At 43.9% G+C, this 18,466-nt stretch overlaps 1 protein-coding gene across 2 annotated transcripts in view; it reads left to right on the top strand.

Moving 5' to 3' along the window:
* Window positions 1–18,466, top strand: part of CUL1 (cullin 1) — a 111,242-nt gene that overhangs the window by 30,376 nt on the left and 62,400 nt on the right. For both annotated transcript variants that reach the window (XM_007469867.1, XM_007469866.1), the window contains exon 2: window positions 11,196–11,497. In XM_007469867.1, coding sequence (XP_007469929.1) covers window positions 11,358–11,497 — 140 coding nt within the window. In that variant the 5' untranslated portion in view covers window positions 11,196–11,357. The remainder of the gene's footprint in view (window positions 1–11,195; window positions 11,498–18,466) is intronic.

The raw sequence follows: 18,466 nt of genomic DNA, 5'->3' as shown, positions 1-18,466 counted from the left end.
CCCCCCCCCGCCTCTGCAGGAGACCCTCCAACACTAGCAGGTAGGTCTGGTTCAGTCTCCCCTGGGGTCACTTCTCCTTCCCCTGGGTTCCTGTGCGCACGCTACTTTGTGTGTGCCCTCCAAGAGTGGAGTCTCTGTTTCCCCCAGTCCTGTCGAAGTCCTGCAATCAATTCCCACTAGGCTTCAAAGTCTGGTTCTCTAAGAATTCCTCCTCCCGTTGCCAGACCCCCAGGTTGGGAAGCCTGACGTGGGGCTCAGAGTTCACTCCAGTGGGTGGACTTCTGTGGTGTAAGTGTTCTCCAGTCTGTGAGTCACCCACCCAGCAGTTATAGGATTTGATTTTACTGTGATTGTGCCCCTCCTACCGTCTCATTGTGGCTTCTCCTTTGTCTTTGGATGTGGGGTATCTTTTTTGGTGAGTTCCAGTGTCTTCCTGTCCATGATTGTCCAGCAGCTAGTTGTGATTCTGGTGTTCTCGCAAGAGGGCGTGAGAGCACGTCCTTCTATTCCGCCATCTTGGTTCCTCCCATTAATGTGGTTTTAAGACCATGCATTCATGACCTGAATAGTTCTGCAAACTATAGTCCAAAGTCAGGGTTTCGGCAGGGCCATGCTCCCTCCACGCCATCAGGGGAGGATCTTTCCTTGCCTTCCAGCTTCTGGCAACCCCAGGAGTTCCTTGGCTTTCCTCTCCTGTGTTTGTTGTTGTTGTTTTTTTAACTCTCATACATATAAATGGTATCATACAATATGAATTCCTGTCACTTCTTTCGCTCTAGACTCTTTTCTAAAATTTATCTGTGTTGAAGTAGCCGAAGTTGAGTTGTGTGTGGTCTGTTGTGTGACTTTCCTATAGTTTATTTTTGAATTCTCCTGTTGGTGAACTTGTGGGTTGTTTCTAGGTTTGCGTTTTTGTTCTCATTCTTATAAACATATGGCAAATGCATGTTTGCATATTTCTTGGTTTGCATAGGCAAACGTTCCTCTAGGTCTAAATCACTGTTTTATCGTACATTTCATATCTTACGTGCCACACTGCAGGTGAAAGCCGGGGGTTCTGCATACTTTTAAGCAAGTGTTAGAAAATAAGTAATTACTGAGTAATACCCAGGATCGTTCACATTTTAATCAGATTTGAAATGTTAGTAAACTAGAAAAGCTACATTTCGCCGCCTTGTTTGATTTTTTTAACAGTGAATTTTAACTGTATTTTCATTTACTCTAATGCTTTATACTGTAACAGTTTAAGTCCATGCTTTGTTTTTATCTTTTTACATTTTTTCAGAAGCAGTCACGTAACTGAAGCAGCTGTGGTCTTTTTGAAGAACCCTGTTTCATGTATTCCTGTTACAATTCTGATTTGATTGATTTTGCTTTGTTTATTTAACCCTGTTCAGCTGTGGCTTGTGCAAAAGCATCTGCTAGGTGTGTTTGGTCTTAATTTATAGGAACAGAGGCAACTATCAGTACTGCCTTAATAGACAAAAGTGGTATCTGGGTTTTTTTGAGTGTTAGAGGTGAAATTGAGCAGGGGACACAATTCTTTTATTATTTCTAAATTTGTGGGTTTCTCCCCTAGTGTAGAAATGCAGTTACGTTCATTAAAGTCTTAACTTATATTCCTGTCTGTTCTGTATTTAGGACTTGTTGGGGGAATAATATAACACATTAGGAGCATGCACGGAGCTTAGCTGGTGAGATGTGGTCCAGGCCGAGGGCCATGCCCCGTCCCATAAATTGGAACCTCTACTGAAACCAGCGGCCTGAGTCCCCTTGTGTCTCCCCAGGGTCTCTCCCATCTCTGAACTAACCCCCCGTAGCTGCATTTTCTGTCCCCATCGACCCAGATTCCTACCCCGGTCCTCCCTGCCATCCCTGCTTTCCCCACCTAGTTCTTCATGGAACCTTCTGGAGCCCAATTCCAGGAATGGGAAACTCCTCGGAAGCCTCTCTCCACACGCCTTCAGCCTCCTTGCTCTTCCTCAGAGCCTAAGGCCCCTGAAGCCGAGGTGTGGCCGTCCCTCTTCCTCAGCGTCCCATGGGCTCCTGTCGAGGGCGGTCTGGGGGCTCCGCTCGTCCCCCCGGTGCTGCCCGACTGCTCAGCCCGCCTGCAGCGCCATTGTGCCCTGTCACCCTGTCGCAGGCGACGTGGCCTTCGGTGCGTCCACCTCACGTCAGCTCCTCTCGGGCCCGGCCTCCCAGCCACAGCCCACTGCCCTCCCGTCCCGTGCTCTTTCTCTGGAGAGAGGATGAGGACACCGGGCCTTTCCCAGTTGTCGCATCCCCTTGCAGCCTCTTCACGCCTCCATGGCTAGCATTCCTAACGGCAGTCTGCCTTACTGTCCCTCCCAGCCCACTCCAGTTTGATTCCTCCCTTAAAACCAGTGAAACCTGCCTTGCTCGGGTCCCCAGTGACGTACGTAGAACTAAAGTCAGAAGCTACATTTCGGATACTGTCACGATGATGAAAATAACAGCTGGCATTTATCTAACACTGCGTGGCCACATTCAACCCTGACCCTCATAGATATTAAGTGATTTACCCAAGATCATACAGGAAGTAAATGGCAGCGACCTCCTTAAGCCCAGCCAGCCATGGCCTTCTCTGGCCTCCAGGACAGCTCTCGTTGCTTTTGGCTGTAACTTTGCAGGTACGAACTCTGGGTTCCCCAGCATCTAGTCAGTTTCTAAATGTTCCTCAGGATTCAGTTTGGGCCCATCTTTTTCTGTAATTTCTCTGATTAACTCTGGTTCCCAGCCTGAAGCAGTGCCCATCAGAGATGAGCTCTCAAGCACCTCAGATTCACTGGGTCCAAAAGTAAACTATCTCCCGCCTGTTTTCCCTCTGATGTGTTCTGTCCTGGTAAGTGGTTCCATGGTCCATTTATCCTGTAGATACTCATGGGTGTTTATCATATATGCTCAAAGTATGCTCAAAGAAGAGAAATCCATAGGAGGCTGCCTGTTGCAGTATTACTTACAGCTGTTAAAAAGTCAACACCTAGAAGCTCTCTAGCAGGGTGCTAGTGTGATGAACAGTAGAATAGTATATGCTCACAAAACCAGTGAGGCATATTTCATTAAGTGGAGTGAGGTTTATCTCATTGTTAAATGGAAACGTTACAGAACATTGTGTGGTTGATCCCAAGAGAGTTTGGACCCTGTGGCGATCAGCACAGATTTACCACCACCACCACCCCATTTTTTTAAAGTTATGTTGTTCCCTGAAACATTAGTGTTTTCTTGAAAGTCCAGTCCTGAGATATGTTCAGGAAAAAATACGCTCTGGCCAAGTCAGTTTGAGTAGGAGATGCTTTATACTGTTTTTCTGATGGAAATTCATAAGACACATTCACTTATCAAGGCCTCTGAAGTCTTGTAGCAAACAAAATATTTAGCTTCAGTAAAGTTAGCATTTCCCCAGATTCCCTCAATGATCTGTTCAGTTGACATTCCAGTCAGCGTCTGTAGATGGCTGTTATAAGTGCTCTTTTAAGAAAGCCCTTTCCTTACTAATGAAACTGTGAATTACTGATATCAAAGAGGATGTATTTTGCAGGATTCTTGGAGGTCATTTGGTTAGTTCACACTTGTACTCAAGGAAGGAATCTTATGCACCATTAATCTTGAGAAGCAGGCTGATTCGTTCACGATTTGAATTGTTAGAAAACTTGTTTAATATTGATTCTGTTGGTTTTCATATCCCTTTGGAACAACAGTCTCTTCCGTGAGGCAAAGCCTTAAATAGACAACCTCCCTTCTGTTAGATGCCTTTGTTTATTTTGGCTCCTGGGTTCTGCTCCGTTATCTTTACTTTCTGGGAGAGAGAAGGGTGAAGGGAGGGCGGGTGGGCGAGCAGTGTACTCATGCAGGCTTCTGAGCCAGGCTCTGGGGTGGGACGCTACGGCCTGCTGTGCCGTGGGTTCCTGCCCTTGGTTGGCTGCATTTTATGCCTTGGTCTCCTGTGCTTGGGCCTGTGCTTCCAAATGGTGAAGTGGCAAATCTGCAGATTCTACCTCCGAAATCTTGAGTGTTCCTCCTGGATATTCATCACTGCATTTGGTAAACCCTGTGATGCCAGGGACCTACTGTAACAGAGTACTTTTGAAAACCACCCGATTTCCCAAGTGTATATTTTCGTTTCGTTTTGTTTTTTGTTTTTAATATCTCTCGGCTTCTTGAGCATCCTAAGTTTTTTGGCTCTGTGATGTGAATTATTGGGAAAATATTTTTAGCCCTTACCCCAAAGCCATTTACGCCTCTGACTTTTAATGAGGTCGGATTAAGATTATTGATAGTTTTTGATGGCCTGGTTATGAGATGGAGGGTATATGGTTTGTAAAGTGGTTTATTCCTGAAAATTCAACATTGACAGTTAAACCAGTCTTTTTTTTTTTGTGGGGGGAGCTGCGTTGGGTCTTTGCTGCTGCGTGCGGGCTTCCTCTAGTTGCGGCGAGCGGGGACTACTCTTTTTGTGTGTGTGTGTGGGGGGACTACTCTTTGTTGCGGTGCGTGGGCTTCTCACTGCAGTGGCTTCTCTTGTTGCGGAGCACGGGCTGTAGGCGCACAGCAGTTGTGGCTCAGTCGTTGTGGCTCGCGGGCTCTAGAGCGCAGGCTCAGTAGTTGTGGCGCACGGGCTTAGTTGCTCCGTGGCGTGTGGGATCTTCCCGGACCAGAGCTCGAACCCGTGTCCCCTGCATTGGCAGGAGGATTCTGAACCACTGTGCCACCAGGGAAGCCCCTAAGCCAGTCTTTTATGGGCACCTCTATTATTGTACTTTATTACTCCAAACAGTTTTATAGTCAGACACTGAGTGCTGCATAAACAGGTGAAATCCAGACACACAAACCCACACACACCCCAAGGTGGAAACCTCCGTGAGCAAAGCATCTTGGGTCCATTTGGGCCCCACCCAGGTGCCCCGTCAGGGAAAGACTTGACTCCTGTGCATGGTCAGCAGGTGGCCTCCAGTTAGCGCCGCCATGCCCGGCCCATTGCAGGGACTGAGCCGGCAGGAGCAGAAAGGCTGCCTCTGCAGCCCTCCGTGCCATGTCTGGGCAGTGCTGGGCACCCAGCTGCCTGCCAGGTGGGGACCATCTCACAGTTCCCTTCCCTCTCTGCCCAGTCCTGCTTCCTCCCCTGCCCCTCACAGGTGTCATCCCTAAGAAGCATCCTCCACCCAAACTCTGTCCCAGCATCTGCTTCTGGGCGCTCAGCCTGAGCCCAGCAGGTCAGCTGCTATCAGCATGTGACCTGATTTTTAGGACCTTTTTCTGATGTACTGACTTTTAACGTTTCCCTTTAGATTTAGTTTGTTGTAGTGTAAGTGATGAATGTTAAATATATAAATGTGAGGCTCACTGGGGGATGTTAAAAATATAAGATAAGGTTATCCTCTTCAAACTTCTCAATTAAGTCAATAAGGACATGTGAATTGTGAAACTTGGATCAACTCTATATGAATTTTGGAATCTTAGTGGAGACAACTAGAAAAAGGGAATGAGTAGTTTCAAAGGGAAAACAATAAAGCACCTAAAAGCAGTAGAATACTTCGCTGCATTTTCGGCATAGTCTCCACATAAGCTGAGATTTGCTGTGGCACCAGATTTCCACGTGTAGACCTAGAACGTGCCTGATAAAGTAGACTTGACATTTCAACATGAAAAGGTTGTTTTTGATCTTAGAATACTAGTGACTCTTGACAGAGTAAGCTTATAACTGAAATCAGATGTACACTATGAGGAATAAAGAACACACTGGGGTGCTGATGAGTGAGGACAACGAGGTATTGTGAGGAAAATCACTGACCGTTTTATTTGCTGTATCTTAACCTTGCCTCTGGGGCAGGGTTCGGGGTGAGGTTGGTATGACAAGTGCTACCCTGACTTTACACTGCTCTGATGTTTGCAGTGTTCTTAGTTTAAAAAGTCAGGCTTTTTTTTTTTTTTCCCCCAGCCCAGCTTTCTTAAATTTCAAACTATTTAAATAGATTTAATATTGATATGATTAAGACTGGTTTGTTCTTTCAGACTATCAACTCTTTGGAGCTATTTGGGTTTGTAAGATTAATCGATAACTGGTGAATCTCTTTGTCTATTTTTCTTATGGCTCTGTTAGTGGTTTCCCTGTTTATTGACACCTTAAAAATCAAAGAATCTGGGCTTCCCTGGTGGCGCAGTGGTTGAGAGTCCGCCTGCCGATGCAGGGGACACGGGTTCGTGCCCCGGTCCAGGAGGATCCCACATGCCGCGGAGCGGCTGGGCCCATGGGCCGTGGCCGCTGAGCCTGCGCGTCCGGAGCCTGTGCTCCGCAACGGGAGAGGCCACAACAGTGAGAGGCCCGCGTACCGCAAAAAAAAATCAAAGAATCTAAAGTTCAGACTAGAGTGTTGGGGAATACTGGCTTGAGAATCCAGAGCTCTGGCCTGGGGTCCTGCCACTTCCTAGCATTGTCACCTTGATCAGCTCTGATTGCTTCTTTGAGTCCGTTTCTTCATCTGTAAAAGGAAGGGCCAGAACCATCTTTTAAGGTTAAACCTCTAATTGTCTGGGACTGTAATTGGCTCTTAATGAGCAAACACTTTTGGCACAAATACCTGGTACATAAAGTTTCCAGTTTACAAGTGGGTTATGTACCAAAGATGTGTATGTTAACCTCTTAGATGTTTTATCCCATGGCAGTGGTGTTATGGAAGTGGACCACGTCTTCTTTGATTTACTATTAACAGTACCTAACCAGGGCAGAGGACAGTGCTGGGAAAAGGGTCGCTTCCTACTAAATATTTGTTAGATAAATATTAATGGTCACTAGATTTCTGTAACTCTCATAAGTCTGTTTAAAAACTGTGTTTAAAAAATGTATACATTTGCAGTGACCAGGATAATACAAAACATGACTAAGTGAAACAGCAAGAAATAAATTTTAGCCTAAAATCTAGTGTTTGAAGGAAAAAGTTGAAAGGGAACAAGATAGAATTTGTGGAGATGCTCCAGGGGCATCTGGGGCGAGTTTAGATGCTCCATGATGCTGGTATTTCCTTATTTCTAAATCCTGTCAAAACATGTAACTCATCGATTCCTTAATTTACTCTCTCGTTTATTCACTCAAGACATTGATGGAGCTCTGCGCCTGCTCTGAAGTGGGCTCAGAGACACTGGTGAGTGAAGAGACGGCTTCTCTGCCTGGGGATCCTTCACACCGGTACAGGGAGAGAGTCCCAGTAAAGACACAGCCGTGGAGTGTCGACTCTGAATGAGAGTTAAGACGGGAAAGACCTGGAAATGGGCGAACCTGAACCTCGCCTGGGAGTTCCCTAGTGTGTCTTCTGTGGCTGGAAGAGAACTTGACGAAGAGGAGCTTTCCGGGAAGAAGCAGCAGCAGGAGTTCAGGAGTGGAAAGGGGACTGGCACGTCCAAGAAAGGAGGGCAGAGTCTGTGTGGCTGTCCCCAGGGGGGTGAAGGGGGAGTTTTGTAAGAGGCAAACGAGGAGAGAGATGTGACTCTGCCGTAGTAAGGATTTCTCTGCTGCAGGCTGCCTTTGCTCTCAGGATGACAGCCTAGTCAGAGTGACAGTTTTAGACTCAACTGCTGTGTGAAGAATAGATGGGGAGTGACATAAATACTGGGAGGTATGGGAGTCCAGTTCAGCCTATGGAAATAGTGGTCCAGGTAAGAGAGGATGGTGATGGTTATTGGAAGAGGAAATAGAGATGAGTGAGTGGATTTGAAATGACCTTGAGAGTTAAAATCTATAGCAACTGAATGTGAAAGATGAGGGATAAGGCATTAGAATTATTCCCAGGTTTCTGCTGTGTGGGTACGTGGAGTTGCCACTTACTGAGGTGGGCAGTACTGGTGGAGAATGGAGGTTGGAGGAAGATCCTGAGTCCAGTTGTGGATCTGCTGGGTTTGAGACATAGGAGAAGACGTGAACTGGATACAGAGATAGGCCTGGAGTTCAGAGAAGAAGTCTGGGCGGGAGATGAACGTTGTGAGTGGTTGGCTTATGGAGGTTTGAAGAAAGAAGGGTTGATACATCCCCATCCTATGCTTATGTGTCATGATTGAATTTACTTTTTTAAGGTACCCAGTTGAAATGATAAGGTGAGGTAAAGATAAAAATGGGGGGGCTTCCCTGGTGGCGCAGTGGTTGATGCTTTTTTCCTGATCTGCTAAAAGGAGTTTTTTAAGGCTGCATAATTTGCAATTGCATTGTAAACTATAAAGTACCAGCTATACAGATTTAAATTGTTAATGGGATTGCTATTATCTCAGAATGCTTTTATTTTTTCTATAAATACCAACATTTCTGGGTTTTTAACCTTATTGAGGAATAATTGACAAATACAATTATATACATTTAAAGTGCCCAATGTGATGATTTGTTATAACTATACATTGTGGAATGATTATCAAGATCATGATCTTTAACACACCCATCACTTCACATAGTCAGCTTGTGTGTGTGTGTGTGTGTGTGTGTGTGTTGAGAATGCTGAAGATCTACTCTCAGCACCTTTCAAGTATACAATACAGTATTAATTATAGTCACCATGCTGTACATTAGTTCCTGAGAACCAACATTTCTTATGAGAGTCAAATTAAGCCTCAATTATTCCAGGTCTTTTTTTCTCCCTACTTTCTCTTGCCTTAGTATTTCTGTTAGATCATATCTTATTTACAGTGTACTCTATCAGTAAGATGTATATGAGGCCCTAGGAAGATGATATTTGAAACTGAGATTCCAGCTCCAAAAAGAGAAAAAAAAAAAAAAAAATGGGGAAAGTCGAGGGACTTCCCTGGTGGTGCAGTGGTTAAAGCTCTGCGCTCCCAATGCAGGGGGCCCGGGTTCCATCCCTGGTCGGGGAACTAGATCCCGCGTGTATGCCACAACTAGGGAGCCCGCGTGCCGCAACTAAGACCCAGCACAACCAAATAAATAAATAAATTTTTTTAAATGAGTTTTAAAAAATGGGGAAAGTTGAACATTTTCAGTTGCCGGTAGAAATTAGAAGAGAAGAAAAGGAAGTAAATAGAGCATCTAGGTGGGCCTGAGAAAGCTTATGATCTAAGGTAGAATTACCTGAATTGTGAGTCTGGGAAATTAAAGTGATAATTTCCCTTTAGGGAAAAGCTAAGTAAGTGGCAGGGAATGGAGTGTAGGTTTAAATAAGGACGCTGTCGGGTGGCACTGCCAGTCCGCAGTGCCCTGATTCCTGTCAGGTGGGGCGTTAGTATGTACCATCCAAGGCAGAGGGAAGGCAGATTGAAATTATATTAGGAAACACTTGAAAAGCGGTTGCTGAGCTGTTAGTTTCTTAAAACTTGGGGATTCGTTCTTGTTGGACATCGTTATATTTCACATTTGGACATACCTATTTGAATGTATGACATAAAATATTTTCAGGATCAGGAATGATGTTGTGGTTTCATAAAATGTTAAGTCCCATAGCTTAGGTTATAAATATTAGAGATGATTTATGCTTCCGAAGTTCAGACTTAATCCATATGCGTGACCTACGTTGTCCTTAAATGTGCCTTAGCCTACGGAGAGCTCTATAATGCCGTTGAAGATGCAGGATGCACTGAATCCCTTGCAGACTTTGACAACCCATTCTTCCTGTTCCAGATACCATTTACGTCCCAACAACATTTATTTTTTGGAGCCATTAAAAGAATTCAGTGTTTCCTAGTTTTGCGCCACAAATACTTGTTTAAAAGCCTCCACAGGTCTTCCCTGGTGGCGCAGTGGTTGGGAGTCCCCCTGCCGATGCAGGGGACACGGGTTCGTGCCCCGGTCCGGGAAGATCCCGCGTGCCACGGAGCGGCTGGGCCCGTGGGCCATGGCCGCTGAGCCTGCGCGTCCGGAGCCTGTGCTCCGCAACGGGAGAGGCCACAACGGTGAGAGGCCCGGGTACCGCAAAAAAAAAAAAAAAAAGCCTCCACATTTTGATGTGATGTACATAGACAGTCCTTAAAGTATGTCTGTAATGTTTTGTATTGGGAAGTACTGACTTAATACAGTATTGGATAGCTGAAGTTCCTTATCTGTGGATCCATAATCCTGAGGCATTGTTAATTGTATTTTGCAGTAGCTTCATTCTTGGGGGCCCGGGTACCGCAAAAAAAAAAAAAAAAAGCCTCCACATTTTGATGTGATGTACATAGACAGTCCTTAAAGTATGTCTGTAATGTTTTGTATTGGGAAGTACTGACTTAATACAGTATTGGATAGCTGAAGTTCCTTATCTGTGGATCCATAATCCTGAGGCATTGTTAATTGTATTTTGCAGTAGCTTCATTCACTTAGAAATAATAGCCATTACCACTTGTCACGTGTTTACTATGTGTTAATAGATTTGCCCCCATTTTTCAGGCTGGGAAATTGAGGCTTAGAGCAGTGAGAAGTTAAGTAACTTGCCCAAGACCACGTATTTGTAGGTATGGAGCTGAGCTTCAAACCCGGGTCTCTCTAAATTGAGGGAGCATTTTAAATTTTGGTAATTCTTGCCCAGTTCCCTTCTGAAAAGGGAGTGACCAGGAATTCCCTGGCAGTCCAGTCGTTTAGGGCTCTGCACTTTCACTGCCGGGGCCCAGGTTCAATCCCTGATTGCGGAGAACTAAGATCCCACGAGCCGCCGGGCGCTCGGCACCAAAAGCGGGGGGTGGGGGGGAGTGGGGGCAGAGTGACCATTTCCCTCACCTTCAGCCTCCACAACATTTGCATTTTGCCAGATGCTAAGTAAAAAGTGTTTTAAATTCACAGGTAACTAGTGAGATTGAATGTTTGGCTTTTTGTACTAGCTATTTTTGTTTCTCTTTCTGGAAATTTCCTTTGCCTTTTTCCCTTTGAGTTTGTCTTTCTAACTGTCACATAGGTCAAGTAATATAGTTTAAGTTTTGATACCTTTAGAAGGCCGGCAAAGTAACATGTTGGTTGTGCTTGTGTCCGTTTTACCCAGCTTTTCTTGTGAGCACTAATAGTCATAATGATTTTGAACTAAACGTCTCTGTAAGCACAGACCATGTAATATGAGTGTGTTTCCACACAAAGAGAAACGCTCTCTGGATTAGAGTGGTACCTCCTGAGGCCTGCAGACCGTCTCTGCCGTGTGGCAGGCATCCTGTCCCACCCCCGCTCCCACCCCAGCGCAGGATGTTGAAAAAGGATTAATTAGTTCCCTTTATTTCTTCAGGTTTGCCTGCGATGAGATTTCATTCTCTGCCTTTAAAGGACGTCCTTTCTGAACTGCTGTGAATAAATCTGGAATGATACTGTCTGTTTTCATCTAATGGAGAAGTGGCTGTACCTTGAATAAGGATTGCTGCACTGGACGACTTCAGAATACTATTCAGCAATGTCATCCAACAGGAGTCAGAATCCCCATGGACTGAAGCAGATTGGCCTTGACCAGATCTGGGACGACCTCAGAGCTGGAATCCAGCAAGTGTATACCAGACAAAGCATGGCAAAATCCAGATACATGGAACTCTACACGTATCCTCCTGCTTGAGCTGTGATCGATCTGCTTAGGATTTTGATTATTCACTGGTCTGACCCGTGAGTTGTTAGAAATTTTACGTCACGTGTTCTCTTCCAGTTCATCCTGTAATGTAAGACTCGTTTTTTGCTTTAAAAGTTAACTCATTTACTCTTCTTTGTTTTGAGCAGAGATGAAATTGGCTGCTTGGTAGTCTAAAGCAGTGCTGTTCAGGACAGCAGCCTGTAGCGGCACGTGGCTGTTTACATTTGAAATCATTAGTCGTGGTAGCCGTGTTTCCAAGTGCTCAGTAGGTAATAGACTACTTTTATCATTGCAGGAAGTTCTGCTGGACAACGCTGGTTAAAGCCGGGGAGCATTGGTTTCTATATTGTGCCGGGCTGCCTTCATGCCATGGGGGCAGAGTGGAATAGCTTGCATCAGAAACGGTCTGATCCACAGAGCTGTGTATTTACTGTCTGGTCCTTTAAGGGACAGGTTTGCTGACTCCCGTCTAAAGGGTCACCACATAGAGCTAAAAGTTGTACTGTCATGGCCTTGTTTTACAAATAATGTGTTCAAGTGTTTCACTCACTATTATGTGGTCCACGATGGGTGCAGGGGACCGCTGTGTGCTACGAAGGATACGTTGTCTGTTGTATACAGTCGGCCCTCCTGATCCGCAGATGCGGAACTCCAACTGTACTAGCCACTTTACATAAGGAACTTGAGCATTCACGGGTTTTGGTATTGTTGGCGGGGAGCGTTCCTGGAACCTGTCCCCCACAGGTATCGAGGGACACCTGTACTCCAAGACATATTATTTAACTAGTAGAGTTTCTTGATTCCATTCAAATACAAGCAGTTGCAATTTAAGCTAACTCACCAAAGAGCAGGTTGCTGGTTCTAGGAGTTTAAAGTTGCCAGTTCAGTGGAGATTTAAGTAAATCTTTAATATGTATCAGTGATTGTCAATGCGATATTCCAGTATGCCCTCAACTATGCTAATGTTTTATAATCTGAAAAAATTAACATTAACTTAAATAGATATGAAACTATATGTCTATCTCTAAATTTAAACCTTACTGTAAGTATGTACAGATATTCATAAATGTGTATATACTTACACTGTAAAATACTTTAAAAAAACAGCTTTAGTGAAATATAATTCACATACCCAAAAAACTCACCCCTTTTTAAGTGTACAATGCAGCAGTTTTTAGTATAGTCCCGTGTTGTGCAAGCGTAACTGCTGTCTAAATTTAGAGTATTTTCATCACCGTCCTGTGTCCCCCCCCCCCCCCAAAGAAACTCTGTACCCATATTAGCAGTCACTTCCCATTCTGTTCTCCCCCAGGTTCTGGCAACTGCTAACCTACTTTCTGTCTCTGTGAATTTGCCTGTTCTGGACATTTCACATAAATAGAATCACACAGTGTCTGGCCTTTGTGATTGGCTTCTTTCACTTAGCATAATGTCTTCAGGCTTCATCCTTGTATCACGTGTCAGCACATCATTCCTTTTTACGTCTGAGTTGAATGCGTATTCCATATTTTGTTTATCCATCAGTAATGGATATCTGGGTTGTTTCTGCTTTTTGGCTATTGTGAATATTGTATATGAGTTTCTGTGTGGACATGTGTTTTTAATTCTCTTAGATATATATGCAGGAGTGGAACTGCTGGGTTGTGATATGTAGAACACTTTTAAGGACAGTAGAATCTTTGCAAATTAGAGGATATTGACCCACTCGAGGGTTGTGGCTTGCTAGGTATGATGGGTTGTTGTTGTTGTTGTTGTTTTTTAAATTCTTGTAAGTAATAGATATAAAGATGGTGATTCCAGTTGTGAGACGGTAAGGCACTTAGTTGGATTCCTGGTGTGCAAACAACAGGGGAGCCCTAGTGTAGACATCATGGAAATTTAGCTGCTGGTTTGTCTCTGGGGAATTTATTAGTTGTAATTTTTGACCACCTCATATTGTTCCTTAGCCCAATCAAATGTTTTGCTCTTAGAACTCAGAGAAAGTAGAGACTTGTCTGCGTGCTGCAATTACTAAGTTCTTTTATTCTACCAATAACTATAATTTGTAGTTCTGACACCTTCAATTTTAATTTTTTTAGGAATACTATTAAATTGGGTATTATTTTTCCAGTTTTGTCTGAGAAAATAATAACTGCATATATTTAGTAGGAGTGGAGAATCTGAACTGAGTCTAAAGCATCTGACTTTAATTCTTTAGATATTATGAAATAATATCTATGAAATCATAGCTACCATTTGAGTCCTGTGTGTCAGACATTGTGCTAAGAACCGTCCACATGTTATTTAAGGCTTACGTCACCCACGGGGGTTGGTGGTAGTAGCCCTCCTCCAGTGCTGTCAGAAACATGATCTCCAAAACGCAAGTAACTTGCCTAGTTGTTATAGCAACCATTGGTCAGTGATGATGCCTGTCTAAAATTCTTAGTAGCCTGAATCTAGAAACTGCCTTTATCCACTCACTGTGTGGCCTTCAGATTTTGTATGTGAATGAATCACTGTTCCCAAAGTATTTTCTATATTTTTCTTACGAAGTTGCAAAGAAGAGGGTTTGATCAACTCTTAATTATTAACTTTTAGGATACAGATGAAACAGAATGTCTATTTGCATTTATTAATTTAATTACTGAAAATCATAAAATTTTATTCCCCCCTTTACCTGCATTTCTACCATCAGTGTTATTTTCCTAAGTAGAAGACCTTGAGTCATCTGACACAGTTTTCTAGAACACATCTACACCTCCATTTCGGTGAGTTAACATACGGTATGTTTGGAAACTGTGTGTCGCCATGCTGCAGTTTTATCCCAGCCTCAGTTTACATAATAGTATTTTTATTTTTATTTTATTTTATTTTATTTTATTTTTTTTTTTTTCTTGCGTTATGCGGGCCTCTCACTGTCGTGGCCTCTCCCATTTGCGGAGCACAGGCTCCGGACGCGCAGGCTCAGCGGCCACGGCTCACGGGCCCAGCCGCTCCGCGGCACGTGGCATCTTCCCGAAACGGGGCACGAACCCGCGTCTCCTGCATCGGCAGGCGGACTCTCAAGCGCTGCGCCACCAGGGAAGCCCATAACAGTATTTTTAAAAGTTTTCTCTTTCGGGTGTATGTTCAGCCTCCCATGTAACCGCTTGACTGCATCGCCCTTTAAAATAATCTCCCCCAGGCTGGTCTCCAGTGACAGATGATTTAACACTTTGGATTGTGAGGTTGTGTTTCAGGCTGGGAGGTGCTTTCGGTCCCAGGAAGAGGGAGCAGCCTGTGCATCTCCCTGCTGTAGTGTCACCCTTCAAAGTCCTGGCCTTTTCAGGAGCTGGTGAGGGAGAGGGGGTCAGAAGGGGAGGAGAGGGAAGCTGCCTGGGAGAAAAATGAGGGATCCTTTCCCCATAATTGTGGCCAGTAGCTGACAGCTAGATTTGAGACCCTTCGTTCATCCTGGAGAACCATGTGACATATTTTCTAGAGAACAGTAACCTACTTCTGGATGTGAAACAGATATTCTTCGAGCGTTTAGGAACCTCTGGCATTTATTGGTGCTATAACAAGAAGGTGGGTTATTATACAGCGTAAACATTTTTCTTGATTTTTCAACTCAGAATGGCAAAGGAAAGAGAAGGGAACTTGGGGAAAAAAAAAAAAAAAAAAAAAGAAAGTCCCAGAGCTTCTACAGTCAGAAAGATCTAGTTCAGTTAACTTTGTGTCTGGCCGTTTCACAGACGTTTCCTTTTTCTTCTAAAGTTTAGCCGGAGGCTCTTGCTCCCCCACTGTATGTCATATTCGGTTCTGATTTTCTAGGACGGTCTTAGGCATGTAGAGTTACAATGCAGCCACTTTTTTTTCTTTTCTTTTCTTTTGTTTGCAGTAAAATGTAGGAGTACATTCTCTGCCGGTGGGTAAATAATAGTAGGTTTCCTTTCTCTTGAACTTGAAATAGGTAATTAAGTTTCCTATTAAGTTTCTTGACACCTGTATGTTCCCGGTGCCATGCCCAGCTCAGAGAGCAGGCCTGGGTCCCGACTCGCAGGCAGATGTTGGTGAAGGGAGTGCAGCGTGATGAGGGGACCCCTGTGGCATAACCGAGAACAGCCAGTCTGGTCTAGTCTAGTCTAGACATCAGGCCATCTGGTTCAGTTTGTTGGTTTTGCTAGGCCCCAGATCTACCTGCTTCTCACTCCCAGGTCAAAATTCTCTTGTTCTGAAGTCATTATTCATTTCAAATCATAATTTTAGCTTCCTTGGAGTCAGTTTAAAGTTCCATGGTGATGTCTTTCTCTTTTTTTCTCTCTGCCTGCGTTAGTTCTCAGAAACTTAAAAGTGGCTGTTTTTCTCCCTGTAGTGCTGTGAGCTGAATTAGTTTATTCTGCTTTCTTAGCCTGTTTTTTCAAAGTTCTTTTTCCCGGACCAGTACACTAAGGATCACATTCCCGTTGCCTAGCCTTGACTGCACCTCTCAGTAAGTTATAACACAGGTGCATTCAGAATTCAGTTAATCTCTGTCCCGATACTCTGACAAAGTTCACCATCACTGGGGCTGGGGCAATTTTTCACCCAGGCGAGTCTGCTGGGCCCCTGGCAGCCTGCAGCGTAGGCCTTGCAGGGTTGACACGCCAGGATGTGCTTGGTCCTGCTGCAGCTCATCACCTGCCAGCTGGGCCGTCGTGTCGCTGCCGCTGTCACTGTGCTCAGGTCGCCGGCTCCTCTGCAGGAGCTGTGGATGCAGGACCGGTATTCCAGGTGGCGGCCTTTCTTCTTGGCCTACCTGCTGCAGAGTTCTCTTTCCTTTATAGAAACTCAGTCTTCTAGAAAATCGGATCAAACAGAAAGAGTCACAGATTGTTTTCACAATAGATTCATAATGGTCCATGTCCATTTTGAAATAACCATGTAGGCGATGAAGGTATTTGGACATTTTTCATCTTGTATACTTTTTATTCAGGAGTCTTACATTCATCTGATTTTGCTCACCTAATGAGCATGGCTTACAGCAAATAAACCTAAATGTACAGAAGTATTTTTTCCAAATGTATGCGACTGTTCGTACATATATATATATATATATATATATATATATATATATATGTCCATACTTTTAGAGTATGGTTCTGAAGGATGTAACTGGTTCACAGAAAGAAGAAATGCAAATGGTCAGCAAGCATATAGGAAAATTTTCAACCTCTTAATTATTAAAGAAATGAAGAATTAAAAATTTTTTAAACTTATCATTTTGAAAACATTTTTAAAGAAATGGTCGTAGCCAGTGTTGGCCAGAGTGAAGGGAGCTGGAGCCCCTGCAGTCAGGTGGGAGTGTTAGTTTGCTATGATCTTTCTGGAGAAATTTAGAAATATAAAGACGTAAAAATGTACTTTGGTCTGGTGATTTTTTAACTTTTAACTCTGTCCTAAGGAAATAATTGTGTCCAAATTGTATGTGCATGGTTGTTCGGAATACTTTAATAATAGGAAACAACAGAAAACAACCTCAGCCTTCAACATTAAGGACTTGGTATAAAATAGCTATAAAGAGCCATTAAAGATTCATTGAAGACTATTCACTGACATGTAATAATGTTCGTAATAACGGGCAAAGCAGGGTAGGAAGTGGTCTGTGTGCTGTGAACCCTCACGGCATCCTCTCTGCTTTTGAAAAGCTTTCCGTAGTATTGAAAGTGGCTATCCGTATGTATTGGGCTTATAGGTGACTTAAAAAAAAAAAAAGCTCATCTGTGCTTTCTAGATTTTCAGTATAGAACATGCATATTAAAAAAATACAGTTATTTCGTTTTTGCTGGTTTTCCTTATGCAAATATAGGTCCTAGTTATTATACCTACTTGCAAAATCCTCCCTACCTTTCATTACTGACATCGTACTATTAAAATAGTTTATGGGATTGAGAAATTTTATCTATCTTTGAGAGAGAACCCACAGAAATGATAATTATATTGCATAGTTGTCTCTAGAAGCAACGTTTTTGGTTTATTAGTATAAATGTGGTATGTTCAGCTTTTTTCTTCTAAATCTGATTCATAGTGTATATACTTAGAGCACTTTGAGCGTCGTTGAGACAAATTTTATAGTTAATCACAGTCCATTGCATGGAGTCTCTGCCTTTGAAATAAATGTGAACTTATTTGCTTCGTCTGGGATTTTCCTTTTCAGCGCTGTACCTACCACAGCCTAGAGAGAACCTGATTCTTTTATAACTGTACAGGCGACAGTGCGGGATGGTAGGCAGGCCTGCCTCTCTTGCCACTGGCTGCAGGTGGGACCTTTGTTGACACGAAGATAGGAAGTATTTTCAACACAACTTTTAGTGCAGAGCCTTTCCAAATGATTTTCATACAAGCAGTTGCTTAAATTTCCACTAAGTTCAGTTAGATAAAGAAGTGGTAGTAGAAAGTGGTTCAGTTCTGTTTAGTTTTGCTTCTTTGACTTTTCTTTTAGAAAATGAAAATGGCTTGAGTTTGGTAGTAACTAAAAGTCACAAATTGATTCCCCAGATGTGTTGACTTTATGTAGACGGCCTGCTACTGTGTGGTAACAGACAGTGGGGGCATCTGCCTTATCCTAAAGCATTTACAGGCTCCCTCGGCCTCACAGCTGGGACAGCGTGTCATCACACGCAGCACCTAGGATGACAGCGGCAGGGCGGGCAGCCAGGAGATGGCTGCATGTCACCCGACCCCTTTCGCGGTGACTTGTCCCAACCAATCATGCAAAAAGTGTGTTTTGGCAAATGATGGAGCAGTTCTAGGATACAGAAGAGTCGTAGGCCCGTTTCGGAGGCAGAACCAGGCTCGGCTCTCGAACACCCAGTGCCGCCAGGCCACCGTGCCATCCTGGCCGCCTGCAGACAGAGACCCCAGGTGTCTGCCTAGGGTCCCACTTACTGCCCGCCTCTGGCCGTGTTGCCAAAGGAACTCTTCCAGGGAACCTTTTGAAAACA

Source organism: Lipotes vexillifer, unplaced genomic scaffold, assembly GCF_000442215.2.
Source record: "Lipotes vexillifer unplaced genomic scaffold, Lipotes_vexillifer_v1.1 scaffold472, whole genome shotgun sequence".
In the NCBI taxonomy this organism is placed as follows: domain Eukaryota; kingdom Metazoa; phylum Chordata; class Mammalia; order Artiodactyla; family Lipotidae; genus Lipotes; species Lipotes vexillifer.
The sequence above is the reverse complement of the archived record's forward strand: the minus strand, read 5'-3'. Positions and strand labels throughout refer to the sequence as shown.